This window comes from Nematostella vectensis, chromosome 11 (genome assembly GCF_932526225.1).
Source record: "Nematostella vectensis chromosome 11, jaNemVect1.1, whole genome shotgun sequence".
NCBI classification, from domain to species: Eukaryota; Metazoa; Cnidaria; class Anthozoa; order Actiniaria; family Edwardsiidae; genus Nematostella; species Nematostella vectensis.
In genome coordinates, this window is record NC_064044.1 from 2,784,380 (window position 1) to 2,801,002 (window position 16,623).

Consider the following 16,623-nt stretch of genomic DNA (forward strand, 5'->3'; position numbering starts at 1 on the left):
AAATTTCGAACGATGAGTCCGTGGAATTGCATTTACTTTTTGCGATAACGTTTTTAAAATAAAGAAATAAAGTGAGAGACAAATTTAATTCACTTTCTAGCAACTTTATTCTTTAGCAAAAGAAAAAAAACACTACTGACACTATATATATATTTGACTTCAAACCAAGAGACCATGATATATCATGTTCTCTTGCTTCAAACAGAATGAAAATCTCTCTCGTGTGACTTTCCACGGTGACGTCACGTCTGAAACCACCAGACATAACGCAATCACTGGAACGTACCATCTGTTGCCCTGCATCCAAGATGGCGACTACGAGCTTGGGGTCGGGGGGCTTCGATCTCTTTCTGCGAAATCTTTCAAGCAAGATAGACAAGCAAAACTTCATCTCGGTTACGAGAAAACGTTTTGGTGATAAATACAAGCTTTTATCAGAAGAGAGCGATATTTATCCGATATTAAAACAGCAAGAAGAGCATGGCTTTTTCGATAAAGGTGATTTCAAATTTTTAGAATGTCTTGTGGAAAAGTCAAACAACGCTGAGGCAGATGCAGAAATGGCTGACTATAGAACAAAAGCTCCTCCTAAGGAGAAACTTCAGATATTCGGCAGAGAGAAAGAGGTGGAAGACATAAATAAAAGACTCAATAACAAAATGATTCGAGCAGTTAATTTGTTTGGCGACTCTGGGGTCGGTAAAACCACCTTAGCTCAAGAAGTCGCTAAAAGTTTTTGCAAGAGTAATGAAGGATTCGAACTAAAACGTGTTGATTTAAGGGAGACCAGGGAGTTTAAAATCGTGGTTTCCCAGCTTCTTGAGTGCTTTGGACTTGTATCGTGGGACAGGGACGTTAGCAGACTTTACCATCACCTGAAAACACTACCAACGCCAGCATTTCTCTTGATAGACAATGTGGAACAACTTCTAGGAAAAGAGACTGAGACTGAACAGGAGACCCAGAATGAATTTATAAGTCTCATCAAATCTTTGCTTGACTCCCCCCCAGCAAAGTCAGGCTCCCTCAAAATCATACTAACATCCAGGGCAAATGTGGAGGAGCAATCACTTAGAAGGAGTGGATTCTCTGAAAAAGTTGTGGAGAAATGGGACACTGAGACCTCCAAGAGTTTCATGATTGAACGAAGCAGGTATCCCATTCAGAAAGCAGAAGACGAGATGGATGCACTAACTGAAATTTCTGAGTTATGTAAAAACAACACATATCTTGTGGAAGGCATTGCACAAGTTATAAGAGAGGGTGTCGAACCTAAGGAAATTATTCGACGAGTTACCATTCAGCTTTCACAGAATGATATTCCTGAGCAATTTACTGGCATAAATTTGATTTTTGAGTCTTTGCCAACAACTCACCTAAAAGAGATTGCAATCAAGGTTGCCTTATTTAGAAAGTCATTCACTGTCTCAATGGCTCAAGTGATAACAGAGTCACACTCTCTAACTGATGTTAACATTGACCTGGAAATCTTAGCACATCATAAACTGCTAACTGTCAAGGATGCTGATGATAAGTCAATAGAGCGAACATTTGACATGCATGCCATTTTTCATGAGTTTGTAGACATACACCTGAGCAAAAGTCCCCAATACCAGAGTGCATATAACACAGGAGAAAGACACTTCTTCAAGTTTTTCACTGAGAAGATTGAAAAGCTGGCAAAGCTTTTTGAGACTGATTTTGTTGAGGCCCATAAGAGGTTGGAATCTGACCGCCCAAACTATGAGTTTTCTCTTGATATTGCCAAACTTAAGGATAACTTGGGGGACATGAGAAGATTTCTGATTTATGCTGATGAATACTATGAAGCAGCACTTACATCAACATTGTTTGAGGCACTAAAGGACACAGAACAAAGACAAAAACTTTACCATGAATGGGCAGAGTTAGCGGAAAGTGAGGGTAAGTCATTAGTGTCATGTCTTTGAACAGGGGAAAAGTTGTCATCGGATACTTAAAGAGAAAAAGTATAGGGGGGTTCATAGTGGTTACATCAGTAAAAATATCCTATGTTTAAGTGGCATTTGCTCAGTGTCATGTCTTTGAACAGGGGAAAGGTTATCATTGGGTACTTAGAGAGGAAAAGTATAGGGGGGGGGGGTTCATAGTGGTTACATCAGTAAAAATATTCTATGTTTTAAGTGGCATTTGCTCAGTGTCATTTCTTTGAACAGGGGAAAAGTTGTCATTGGATACTTAGAGAGAAAAGGTATAGGGGGGTTTATAGTGGTTGCCTCAGTAAAAATTATTCTATGATTTAAGTGGCATTTGCTCAGTGTCATGTCTTTGAACAGGGGAAAGGTTATCATCGGATACTTAGAGAGGAAAAGTATAGGGGGGTTCATAGTAGTTGCCTCAGTAAAAAAATATTCTTATGTTTAAGTGACATTTGCTCAGTGTCATGTCTTTGAACAGGGGAAAAGTTGTCATTGGATACTTAGGGAGAAAAATAATAGGGGGTTCATATATTCTATATTTACTCAATGCTTAGTTTGTTTTTTGGACCTGTCAAATCATGTGTAATAACAAAGTTACCATATGGTCTTAAAAAAGATAAATGCAATATTGCTTTCTGTCCCACATCGGGCAGATGGAAATGGATTAGATATAGTTGTAATTTTGAGGTTTTTGTACAGGTAGCACGAATAAAATAACTGAAACCCGCTTATTGCAGATCCTGTCTATATAATTTATTTCACCAGGTAATTGTTTTAATTCTTTCTTTTTTTTTCTTTTTTGGTTTCAAGCATGCAAGTTTTTCTTAAGGTTGTGCATACTATTGTTCATATCATTATTACTGTATAGGGCAGAGGTCCCTATAGTTGAGAGTGGAGTGCCCCTACCGCCCAAAGTCGTGCCCAGTCATTAGACATCCAGGGATCCTTATTGGGTGTCCTGTGGTTGGTTATACATAGACCATTTCTTTTACTGCATTTGAATGCCACCCAGTCCCCATGCTTATAACTGTTTATCTACAAGCACAGGGAACCCGGCATAAACCTTACAGACTAAGGGTGGCTATCTATCCTTTTTTCATTGTTGATTGGTCTAGGCCACTGGCTGTCCGGTGCTCAGATGCGATGCTGGGAGTGCATACAAGAGGTGGACATGGTGGGGCACGATAAAGGCATGGAAGTGCTTAACAAGGCTAAGGCAGACCTGAAAAAGGTAGCCAAATCTGACAAAGGTACTGACAGGTTTAATGCGGTATTGGGTTTGTATTACTACTGCCAAGGAAGGCTTTACTGGATTCAGTCGGAGCGAGAAAAGGGCAAGAAGGCGGACCAGGCTGCGGAAGCAGGTATCCAGCACTTGGAGCGCTCGCTAGAAATACGGCGACAACATTTGGGAGATCACACACAGACGGCAAGGACACTCAACCTGATTGGCAACGCTCTGATGACAATAAACGAGCCAGACAAGGCCCTTGGGATGTACCAAGAAGCTTTGGAAATGAAGCGAAGGCTTGTCGGCAGCGATGACCACTGGGAAATGCCGACATACTACAACCAGATAGCTGCCGTGTATGAGCGCAAAGCCACTAATGAAGAGAAAAAAATTTTTTTTCGAAGGTCAAGGAAAAAGATAGAAGAGTATTTCACTAAGGCAAAAGAGTGGTACGAAAAAGCTATCGCCTTACAAGAGGAGCTTGGTGTGGGCGAAACTGAACATACCCCAACGTATTATCGTAACCTAGCAAATACGTTAATAGCACTGAAAGATTACGACGGCGCATTGAGATACGCTCAAGGGTCGTATGATCGCAGAAAAGAGCAGCGAGGGGATCACCCAGAAACGGCTCGCATCCTTTACCTCATTGGTATTATTCACGAGTGGCGTAAAGACAAGGGTGCAGCACTTGAGTCGTACGAGGAGGCATTCAGAGTGGAGGAGACATTGCCCCATAATAACCACAGCGTGGTGTGGCCTTATATTATAGACAGACTTACGCAAATGTGTAAGATGCTCAGGAAAACTGACAAATTGAGGGACTACGAGCGGAGGATTCGTGAGATTGAAGAGCGGGAGGTAGGTGTGGTCACATGTGGAAGCTTATGTGCAAGTTTTGTTATTCCTTCCGTCAACAATTACTTTTATTCAAAGTAGTGACTCAGAAAATTATAAAATCCATTAGCTTTGTTTTGCGAACATTTAATTTTCGCAATTTTTTAGCCCTACCAGGAAGAACAAATAACCGCGCAACCCAGGGGCGGATCCAGGAGCTCCAAAAGGGGGGCCCGAAGGAAGGGTTTCAAGAAAGGGGGGGCGGTTTCAATGTTCTTCCGTGGATTTCCTTATATCACTTATTATTTTGAAGCAAAATATCTGAACATAGGGGGGCCTGGGCCCGCTTGGCCCACACCTAAATCCGACTCTGATACGGACAGCTGACCGCTCACATGCCATGCCATTAAATACGAGAAGCTAATAACTCTTGAATTTGCTAGCTCTATTGTAAGTTGACCATATCATGCATTCCTGATACATCATAATCTGTTTGTAACGTTTATTTACAGATATTGGCCAAGTCAAAGATCGAATCTTCCCGTCCGGACGAAAGCACGGAAGATTTTGGGGAACAAGCCGAGGAGCAGGACGAACAAACAGCCGTCTGGGAACTGTAAGTCGTAACAACAACAACACCAAAACAACAACAACAGGGGCAACAGCCATTACCAAATCAACAGTAACAGCAACAGCAAAAACAACAATTACGAATGGTTAAAAAAACAATGGCAAACACAAGAACAACCACATCAAAAACAACAACAAAAACAACAAACACAAACACAACAGCCAACTCCCGGGCCCTAACGGCGCTATAATATTTTGTGAAACAGAAAAATTTCAATATAACCGCTCACTTCTGACACAATCTGGTTCATTTGCAAGTTAATGTTTTGATTGTTAAAACCTAGAAAAAACATCAGAATTTGAAATTTTCTCACTGGCTTGACGATATTCTTGGAAAAAACGCCAAATTGTGCGCCTAGTCAGTGAAAATTCTAGGCTCTTTGATGCCTCATTTAGAGGCTTTTTATGTCATTAGCTCGAAAACTTGTCGTTGAAAATTCTTAAAACTTTTCTACAAAAATGAAAAATGATCCTAACAAAATAGTAAAATAAAAAGAGGGGTTCCCAGGCTTCTATTCGCGCAATATTCAAAAAAGGGACTTTTTCTTTTCTTTTCTTTTTGTGTCTGAAATTGGAGAATTTTGCTTGCGCGCGCACGCTCGATGGCGTCATTTTCGAATGAAAATGATGCGTAGAACAGCGTGCGCCGTGCAAAAGTTGAATAACCTGAAGGGTGCGTACATGGTCTAAGTTGTAATTCCCGCAAGACTCCGTAAATATCATTCTACCGACCGCAAATAGATTTTTAATTTAAAAAGGCAAAATCGGCAGACAGATATTGGAGTTTGCTTACAAATACTAGGACTGAAATTATATTTAAAAGCAATTTTAGTGCGAGTGTGTATAATGAATGTCTTTTTTTTGTTATCATAATTTTCACCTTTTATCGCTCTTTGTCAGAACAAAAGAGGGAGGCACATTGGATCTACCGAGTTTCGGAGTCATTTTCAACTTCCCGCCAGATGCTGTTACACAATCTATGGAAATAGAGTGTGTCATACGCCCGCCCCAGTTCACCCCTTCTGAAAACGGAGAGTCTGTTGTCAGCAATATAGTAGAGCTGGGCCCGAATTCCTTGGTGCTAAGCAAATCTGTTCATGTAACGTTGCGTCACTCTGTCTTGACCTTGGAGCCTGGGTACGAGATAGTTGCTAGGCAATATCTGAAGGACTGGGAGGACCTGGATGTCCTGCATGACGTAAGGTCAAATAAAGGTAAGACCTTGAGGAAAATAAATGAATGCAGGTAAAGAGCTTATTTTTTCGAGTCTTTGCTTTACAGTGTGACGCGCCCTAGCTTGGCTGTCTTGAGAATTTCGGGAAGTAAACTAGTAAAGCCAATGGTGATGCAAGAAACGGTTGACATGACCTTAACTAGCCGATGAGCGGGGGAAAGAAATTCTTGATTGCAATTTACTATTTAATTGAATCGAAAATTCACATGCATGTCAGAGCACTACGTAAGCCATAAGATACTGATAGGTTAGTATCAATCATAACTACGATTTTAATATTACATGCAAAAATAATACGCAATATTATTCTCTGCTAAAAAAAGGTTTTCTAGAAATTTTACCGACTAATGCAAGTAAATATTAAAACACGTTTTGTGGTTTAACAAGTTTGTGTGGTGTCTCTCCATGTATTCAGTTCGACTCTCTCTCTCTATCCAGATCTCACAAACTTGGGGCCACGCCCTCCATGGCTAGTGTCTCCATGTATTCAGTTCGAACTCTGGCGGCCGGCCACAGTGGCTATCATCAACCGTCTGATCGTAGACGAGTTGGTCGTAACTCCATCAGGTGGAGAATTCAAATCTCGCGCATGCGCAGACGTGCAAGTTTTTTTCCCCAGAGACGCCGTTAAAAAGAAATGTGAAGGCAAGATGACGGTAAGAATGATTATAATAACATTTAACGAATTCAATGAGTTAGAAGTAGATTTACCTTCCTTCCTTTTGACTGATTGTGGTGCAATGAAACAAAGAAATAAAATCGAATAAAGGAGGTCTTTCATCTTCATTTGCATGCATTTGCATTTGGAACGGCACATGAAAAGAACGGCGTCTGGACTCGGCCTAAGGATTTCTAAAGCCACGTACAAACATCGCCAGCATCGCTGATGAATACAGTCTGCTGATATGCGCAGGTGCTACATCTCCTTGTGATCAGCCGGGCGACGCGCTGAGCGGGGCTGAAAACGTCTTTTTTTTTTTAAGTATTCCCGAACCTCATCCAAAAGACTTTATCAGTGCAAACGGCGAATGGCGAGTGACAGTTTCAAGACCGAAGGTGCTTATGGGAACTTTGCAAACATAAAGTTTATAAATTAACTACTGCGATGTCAGATCCATACATTGATAGCCTTTTATGGATTATCGTATGGTTGATAAATATTTTCCTGAATAAAGCTGAGATTAAATGAAACCCATGGTACCCTTCGGTCGTAGAGCTGCCATTTGCTCATTGACACTTTCCGCATGCACACCCTTGGGGAGCCGAACTTACCCGAACATTTTCCCGAAAATTACCCGAACAGTTTCCCGAACATTTTCCGCATGCACACCCTTGGGGAGCCGAACTTACCCGAACATTTTCCCGAAAATTACCCGAACAGTTTCCCGAACATTTTCCGCATGCACACCCTTGGGGAGCCGAACTTACCCGAACATTTTACCGAAAATTACCCGAACAGTTTCCCCGAACATTCTCCGGTTACACACCCTTGGGGAGCCGAACTTACCCCGTGCAACAAAGCGTCGCCTAATAATCTCGATCAATTTTGTCGTTGTTACGTGTGAAAATACAACGGTCTATTTGCGAGAATCCTTATCCAAGAGTTTGATATTTTATTAACGAAATTTGATTACAACTATCTCAATCGCTTGAATTAGCCATTGGAGTATATTCTTTGTCTAACCACAGGTAACCCAGGCAACGGTTGCTTGTTTGTTAGCTCGGAATTCGGCTGTTCTGCTGAGAGGGGACGAGTAAAGCGTTTTTTGTGTGAAATGTTGTCAATAAAATTGCCTTAAACTAAGAAGATGCCTTGTTGTTGTCAAATTCACGTGTAATACACGATTTTTTTTTTTGGGGGGGGGGGTTCTTAACGGAATTTATGACTTCTCTCCCCCTACTAAGGAAAGAAACAAGGTTGGAGGCGCCGTTTTCGGTAGCACTCAAATACCGTCGAAATTCGAGAGGAAAAAACAACAAACAAAATATTTTTATCTCGCAGACCTATGCCAGGGAGGGGACGAGAGGGGACGAGTAAAGCGTTTTTTCTGTGAAATGTTGTCAATAAAATTGCCTTAAAACTAAGAAGATGCGTTGTTGTTGTCAAATTCACGTGTAATACACGATTTAGGGGGGTTTTCTTAACGGAATTTATGACTTCTCTCCCCCTACTAAGGAAAGAAACAAGGTTGGAGGCGCCGTTTTCGGTAGCACTCAAATACCGTCGAAATTCGAGAGGAAAAAACAACAAACAAAATATTTTTATCTCGCAGACCTATGCCAGGGTACACTTACATTCGATATGTGGCAAAACATCTGAGCTAAACTATTTTCCCTGGCCGCTAGCCGTATTTTAAAACGAGAAAGAAGCCACAAGCATCCTTGACCGACGCCGTTGGACGATTAATTACGCTTGATCGCGCTGGGAAGGAGCACAGGTAGCCCAGGCAATGGTTGCTTGTTCGTAGCTCGGAACTCGGGTGATCTAAGAGGGGACGAGTAAAGCGTTTTTTGTAGAATGTTGTCAATAAAATTGCCTTAAAACTAGAACATGCCTTAATTTTATTGACAACATTCTACAAAAAACGCTTTACTCGTCCCCTCTTAGATCACCCGAGTTCCGAGCTACGAACAAGCAACCATTGCCTGGGCTACCTGTGCTCCTTCCCAGCGCGATCAAGCGTAATTAATCGTCCAACGGCGTCGGTCAAGGATGCTTGTGGCTTCTTTCTCGTTTTAAAATACGGCTAGCGGCCAGGGAAAATAGTTTAGCTCGGATGTTTTGCCACATATCGAATGTAAGTGTACCCTGGCATAGGTCTGCGAGATAAAAATATTTTGTTTGTTGTTTTTCCTCTCGAATTTCGACGGTATTTGAGTGCTACCGAAAACGGCGCCTCCAACCTTGTTTCTTTCCTTAGTAGGGGGAGAGAAGTCATAAATTCCGTTTAAAAAAAACCCAAATCGTGTATTACACGTGAATTTTACAGCCACAAGGCATGTTTTAAGTTCTAAGGCAATTTTATTGACAACATTTCACAAAAAAACGCTTTACTCGTCCCCTCTCAAAACAACCGAATTCCGAGCTACGAACAAGCAACCATTGCCTGGGCTACCTGTGGTCTAACTCGGCATTCTGTGGGAGCGTAAAGTGGCGGCGTGGTTAACTTTTTTTAACTTGAATGCTGTATTCATATAGGTTCACCTGATGCCCAAAGATGCTCCAGAAACGAAAGGCTTCATTCCCTGTCCAATATTATTTATTGATGGATTCGAAGGTCAAACCTTCTCCAAACCGGTTACTGTTAGATTCCCCCACCCCTCCCCTAGCAGGCCTGCAGTCTCGGTTAGATTGCTCTGTGGGAAGAGGGGTAGGGGCGAGTGGGAAGACATAACTTCAGAAGTTGGCGTTGCAAGTGAAGGCTACATTGAATACAAAGTCCGACACTTTTCAGGGTAAATATATTAATGCAATTAGTCTTAAAAGATAACATACGTTTTATTTTACCCGTCAATCTCTTTTTCTATTGTCTGTCCATTCTTTACTTGTTTCTCTGCTTGTAGACTATGGCCTTGGGTGGTGGGCGCCAGTGAGGTCGTGATGGACTCACTTTACACGCATGCGCAGTCTATGTTGTCCTTCCTCGCGCGGAGTCCACTTCTTGCCGCATATGTTGCCGCATATCACACGGGAGAGCTTCAAGAGAGCTACCGCTCGTTTCGTGTGAAGCTCGTTTGCGTGGCGCACCATAGACAGAATGCTGTCCGCGAGGAAAATGAAAGAGGTGGGAGTCTTGATGTTATTACGGCATCTCGGCGTTATGGACACTCCATGTGGGGAGGATGTAAATAAATTAGGTCCGATAAACATTGTACAGGCATATAAGCTCATGTGTAAGGTCATAAAGCTAAGAGATAAATTAATTAGTAGTTCAGATAATGACGTGGGAGTGTTTAACGTGGTTTGATGCAGATGAAATGTTAACACCGCAATTACCGATTGTAGATGGTCAATTACTCGACGAAGAAACATTTGCTGACATTAGAGCAGGGGACAAACTCTACCCCAAGCTCGCAGGAGGCCTGCGTGAGTGTTCTGCCCAAGAAGTTAAGAAGTCGACGTGTTTAACGTAAGATGATTATAAAAGTATCACAAACGCCGACGTGTTTAACGTAAGATGCTCATAAGAGTATTGTCAGTTTCGACGTGTTTAACGTCAGATGCTCATAAGAGTATTGTCAATATCGATGTGTTTAATGACAGATGCTTATAAGAGTATTGTCAATGTCGACGTGTTTAACGTAAGATGCTCATAAGAGTATTGTCAATGTCGACCTGTTTAACGTCAGATGCTCATAAGAGTATTGTCAATGGCGACGTGTTTAACGTAAGATGCTTATAAGAGTATTGTCAATGGCGACGTGTTTAACGTAAGATGCTTATAAGAGTATTGTCAATGTCGACCTGTTTAACGTAAGATTCTCATAAGAGTATTATCAATATCGATGTGTTTAACGTCAGATGCTCATAAGAGTATTGTCAATATCGATGTGTTTAATGACAGATGCTTATAAGAGTATTGTCAATGTCGACGTGTTTAACGTCAGATGCTCATAAGAGTATTGTCAATGTCGACCTGTTTAACGTAAAATGCTTATAAGAGTATTGTCAATGTCGATGTGTTTAACGTAAGATGCTCATAAGAGTATTGTCAATGGCGACGTGTTTAACGTAAGATTCTCATAAGAGTATTGTCAATGGCGACGTGTTTAACGTAAGATTCTCATAAGAGCATTGTCAATGGCGACGTGTTTAACGTAAGATTCTCATAAGAGTATTGTCAATGGCGACGTGTTTAACGTAAGATTCTCATAAGAGTATTGTCAATGTCGATGTGTTTAACGTAAGATGCTCATAAGAGTATTGTCAATGTCGACCTGTTTAACGTAAGATGCTTATAAGAGTATTGTCAATGTCGATGTGTTTAACGTAAGATGCTCATAAGAGTATTGTCAATGGCGACGTGTTTAACGTAATATGCTCATAAGAGTATTGTCAATGTCGACCTGTTTAACGTAAGATTCTCATAAGAGCATTGTCAATGGCGACGTGTTTAACGTAAAATGCTTATAAGAGTATTGTCAATGTCGATGTGTTTAACGTAAGATGCTCATAAGAGTATTGTCAATGGCGACGTGTTTAACGTAAGATTCTCATAAGAGTATTATCAATATCGATGTGTTTAACGTAAGATGCTCATAAGAGTATTGTCAATGGCGACGTGTTTAACGTAAGATTCTCATAAGAGTATTATCAATATCGATGTGTTTAACGTAAGATGCTCATAAGAGTATTGTCAATGTCGACCTGTTTAACGTAAGATTCTCATAAGAGCATTGTCAATGTCGACCTGTTTAACGTAAAATGCTTATAAGAGTATTGTCAATGTCGATGTGTTTAACGTAAGATGCTCATAAGAGTATTGTCAATGGCGACGTGTTTAACGTAAGATTCTCATAAGAGTATTATCAATATCGATGTGTTTAACGTAAGATGCTCATAAGAGTATTGTCAATGTCGACCTGTTTAACGTAAGATGCTTATAAGAGTATTGTCAATGTCGATGTGTTTAACGTAAGATGCTCATAAGAGTATTGTCAATGGCGACGTGTTTAACGTAAGATGCTCATAAGAGTATTGTTAATGGCGACGTGTTTAACGTAAGATTCTCATAAGAGTATTGTCAATATCGATGTGTTTAACGTAAGATGCTCATAAGAGTATTGTCAATGTCGATGTGTTTAACGTAAGATGTTAATAAGAGTATTGTCAATGTCGACGTGTTTAACGTATGATGTTAATAAGAGTATTGTCAATGTCGACGTGTTTAACGTAAGATGTTAATAAGAGTATTGTCAATGTCGACGTGTTTAACGTAAGATGCTCATAAGAGTATTGTCAATGTCGACGTGTTTAACGTGAGATGGTTATAAGGATATTGTCAATGTCGACGTGTTTAACGTGAGATGGTTATAAGGATATTGTCAATGTCGACGTGTTTAACGTAAGATGTTAATAAGAGTATTGTCAATGTCGATGTGTTTAACGTAAGATGTTAATAAGAGTATTGTCAATGTCGACGTGTTTAACGTAAGATGCTCATAAGAGTATTGTCAATGTCGACGTGTTTAACGTGAGATGGTTATAAGGATATTGTCAATGTCGACGTGTTTTACGTGAGATGGTTATGAGGATATTGTCAATGTCGACGTGTTTAACGTAAGATGCTCATAAGAGTATTGTCAATGTCGATGTGTTTAACGTAAGATGGTTATAAGGTTATTGTCAATGTCGATATGTTTAACGTAAGATGTTCATAAGAGTACTGTCAATGGCGACGTGTTTAACGTAAGATGCTCATAAGAGTATTGTCAATGTCGACATGTTTAACGTAAAATGCTCATAAGAGTATTGTCAATGTCGACGTGTTTAACGTGAGATGGTTATAAGGATATTGTCAATGTCGACGTGTTTAACGTAAGATGCTTATAAGAGTATTGTCAATGTCGATGTGTTTAACGTAAGATGCTCATAAGAGTATTGTCAATGTCGACGTGTTTTACGTGAGATGGTTATAAGGATATTGTCAATGTCGATGTGTTTAACGTAAGATGCTCATAAGAGTATTGTCAATGTCGACGTGTTTTACGTGAGATGGTTATAAGGATATTGTCAATGTCGACGTGTTTAACGTAAGATGCTTATAAGAGTATTGTCAATGTCGATGTGTTTAACGTAAGATGTTCACAAAAGTACTACTGCCAATGTCGACGTGGATAACGTTTTGTTTGAACTATTTTTCGTTTGACCGATAGGTTCCTAGCTGGTGATTACTCATCCACCAAGTCGATTGCTGTTGAACATGCGCAAACCGGTGAGGTTGGCCCTCCCTGTCTCTTGGGCTACCGTTCAGACCCTGGCGTTACACAAACTGAACCCTTGTTCTGTTTATGGTTCCCAGAGAAGCTCATTAGTTATAAAGTACGTGAGTCTAGTGCACAACTGGTGTCAAACTTTGTGCTTTTTTTCGTGCTCTTTATAACATACCTTTTCTGCTCACAGTCTGAGGAGGTTTATTACGCGGAGTATTTCGGTACATCTATAGACGAGTACCTTGTCAAGCAGGACCTGGGCGGTGTGTGGATCCACATGCTTTCTCACTTGAAGTTGGAGGATGACATATATAAACGTTACAAGGACACTTGGTGGAAGGAGGGCGGACGTGAGTTCTTTACTGAGCTTAGCACATATGATGAGGATAGGGCCGCTAAATGCTTTGACGCGATGGTCAAGGGCTTGCAAGATGGTTGTCTAGCTGATCATGGAAAAGACATCGCTCAGCGACTTATTAAAGGTAAACTGTGATAAAAGAGATATCATGCTATAATTCTGATCAAGAGTTTTTAAGAATGAAATAGTCCCTCTCACGACCAATCAATCCTTCTATGATTAGGCCAGGCAAAGGAGATCATAGAAGCTCCTCTATTCATCAAACTATGACCTACTTTGATTATAAAGTAATTTTGAATATGAAGTAAAACCACTTTTATCATTCTATGATTTTGGTTTAATGCTTGATATAAAAATGTTTTTCTAATTAATAGTTCTATGGTTCTGATTAGATGTAATACGTACCATGAAGTAGTTTTCTTTATAACTTTGTATTCAGCATTTATTGTTAGTTCTTTTAGTATCTTTTTCATCAAGCTATGTGTCTTACTGTAGCTGTCAGATGAAGTAATCCCTCTAACGTTCTCATCATTCTATAATTCTGATCTTACTTTAATCCCTTTGTAGGTAAATCAGATTATTTTAAATTAAGTTCCTCTCACATCATAATGCTATATATGTTATTTACCAGCTGGGAGGTCCGTATCGTGAAATACCGTGACCGAGGGCTTGAAAATACTGACCGAGGCCGGTCCTCAATAGAATTTCCAACTTTGTTTCCCTTACGGGCTTACGGTTGCACGAGGCTATGTTTCGCCTTTGACTTTCGTCGATGTTCGATTTTGTTCGCTCATGATCATTCAATAAACTCCACTTTGTATTTCCACACAACGCTTTTAATCCTCCCGAAACACTGAACCTCCAATGATGACATTCTCTGAATTTTGACCAACAATTTAGTCCAAATTGATACGTCGTTCTTTTACTCGAATTGATTGCATATTCACTAAAGAACTTCTCTTGAATGAGATACGTTATGCTGGTTTTGCAGATAAATTCCTAGAGTGATTTTTTTTCCATATGAAGAGTCGATTTGATGATTTTTCTATCCCAAATAAAATTTCAACAAACTTGAAATTGTCGCGCGCGTTACAAAATTATTACGGCGGGAAATTGTCAAAACACAGGGAGTTTGAAGCCGATTTTACATTAAGTCAATGATTCTAGATAAAATGACAAATAAAATGCTGTTTTAGTGGTGAAGATCTAGAACCTCGGTCGTAAAAAGCCAGTTTCCGATGGGCATTTTACAAATCAACTCACTATTTCGAGCTTTGGAGGTGGGCGGGCCGGTATCGCGGGGTCCGGATCGTAGGATACCGGACCTCACGAGAGCCAATCAGAGCGCGCGATTTGATGGATACTGGACCCCGAAAAAAATCGTTTTATTAATATGTATTATTAGATTTATAAAGTACATTCCCGGAAACCCCAATGTCTTTTTGTCTTACCTTTCCTGTTTTCCCTTTCGTAAGTGAAACAGTAATACAGAAAATTACCTAGGTTTCCGAGGATGTCAAAGGTAATTCTACCTTCGAAATTTGCCTGCGTAGTAAGCGTTTTTTCCAGCGCAAAGAAACGCCATTTTTGCAATTTTCCAGCGCAAAGAAACGCCTTTGTGGCGTTTCTTTGCGCTGCAAAAAAAAACGCTTGCTACGCAGGCTACTTCAAGATGCTTTTTGGTTCCAGGCAAGCGTGAATACGAGGGGGCTCTGAAGGACCATCCAATAGGAATAGAGAAGATCTTTCAGTGTGTAGCGGAAAACCTGACTTCAAGCTGGAAATCTATCGGCCGCAAACTCCAACTGGGAGATGCTGTACTCGAGCAGATTCATGAAGATTACAAAAATGTTGTTGAGAAATGCTACCAGATGCTGCTACACTGGCAGCGCGAGCAAGGGAGTCAAGCAACTTTGAAAAATGTATTTTGCGTCCTGCGAAAAGGGCGTTGCACCGAGGCATCGAAAGCATTAGCGAAGCTTGTAGAAGAACACCAACTTGAACAAGAGGTTAACTTCTCGCTTGCTTGACGTCTTTCGTCTTCCTTGAGGGTTATCAGGACACTGGTATGCTTCTGTCACGGAGGGAAATAACACAATTGAGATGAACGTCATTTTTGACAACTAAATATCTTATTTTAATTAGACGCCGTCCTTCCAGTTAACAACATGTTTTGTTTTTAAAACAAAAGGATTCAGACTAGCCGTCGGCGGAATTAGGTTTTAGCACGTTTTAAGATTTTGAGTGCAAAAATGATTGGAATGCTGTCAATCAAAGTAATCGCGTGTGTATCTTGCCATGCGCACTAGCACGGCAAGCATGTAATGTGTTACCTCCGTAGTCAGTAGCAACCATTTAAACATTACTCAAGTCACGGTAGCCCAAGGGTAACAAACCGAAACACCCATGGGGGGTAGTTCCTCGGACTCCCATTGGCTAAGCCCTTATCAGAAATTGCCTAAAAGCTTCCCATGGCTGTCAGTGTCGGATTAACTAAGGGATGCCGCCTTAGGAGCATATAAAAAGGGATACACGGTTATACAAAAAAAAAACACATGTGAACATAGAGGCAGACGAGACACACAAGGGAACATCACACATAGAATGAGAAACAGACAGAGAAACACATCTTATACACATCTTGTCAACACCTTGTAAAGTCTTCAGTATGAAACAGCGAAGAAGTAAAAACCGGCACCTCCCCAGCCAAGTGGTCATAGTGGTCATAGTTGGTCTAACCAAAAATTAGCTGTTACATCTGGTGATAGAACCCGAATAGAAAGCTGTTACACTTCACTAAAAGGTCGTTGCGCATCGCATGGCATTTTAACAGTTATCACTATTCATAGAATGGTGATAACAATCATCTATTGGGTAGATGGACTGTCCATGTTTTACTAATTGTAAATATATATTTTACTGTATAAAAGCTTTTTTTTTCAAAAATAAACAGCTGCTGATAAATTTATTAAACAATTATTAATTCTATGTAAATATATGACATCATTTGCGATTAAAATTTCAGTATGATGTTTTTAGAAGGTAATGTATATAATTGTATTTTTATAGCATTTTCAATAAAATGGTTCTTCAAAAGAAAAAAAAAATGGGTGCTTGGCTTAGTTTTAGAAAAACAGAAAAGCAGGTGAAAAAGATTATTATAAGTTATAGCATGGCACGAGGGGAATTTAGTGATTAAATGTCCCCGCAGACTGGGATCGCCCCTCATCGTGCCATGCTATAACTTTGTAATACCATGATCACCGAGGAAATAAACTCGCAACCACGAGTAGTATTAGGTTGGATGAGCAAACACGGTTCAACTGATCAGGGCATTGCATACGCATTGTTCTTATCTCTCTAGAGACCACCACATTTCCACGAGCAATTCTCACATCAAACATAGTTGATTTACATAGTTGCTCTACATATCTACAGATTA

At 40.2% G+C, this 16,623-nt stretch overlaps 1 protein-coding gene across 1 annotated transcript; it reads left to right on the forward strand.

Annotated features, from left to right (window-relative positions):
• Positions 1-70: 70 nt before the first annotated feature.
• On the forward strand, positions 71-16,288 carry LOC5505780. The gene is made up of 11 exons (XM_048734370.1): positions 71-1,923; positions 3,074-4,050; positions 4,539-4,642; positions 5,557-5,870; positions 6,329-6,546; positions 9,090-9,346; positions 9,455-9,675; positions 9,897-10,020; positions 12,767-12,932; positions 13,014-13,305; positions 14,871-16,288. Exons 1-11 carry the CDS (start codon positions 309-311, stop codon positions 15,209-15,211), a joined length of 4,629 nt encoding a protein of 1,542 aa, XP_048590327.1. The 5' UTR covers positions 71-308; the 3' UTR covers positions 15,212-16,288.
• The last annotated feature ends 335 nt before the right edge of the window (positions 16,289-16,623 follow it).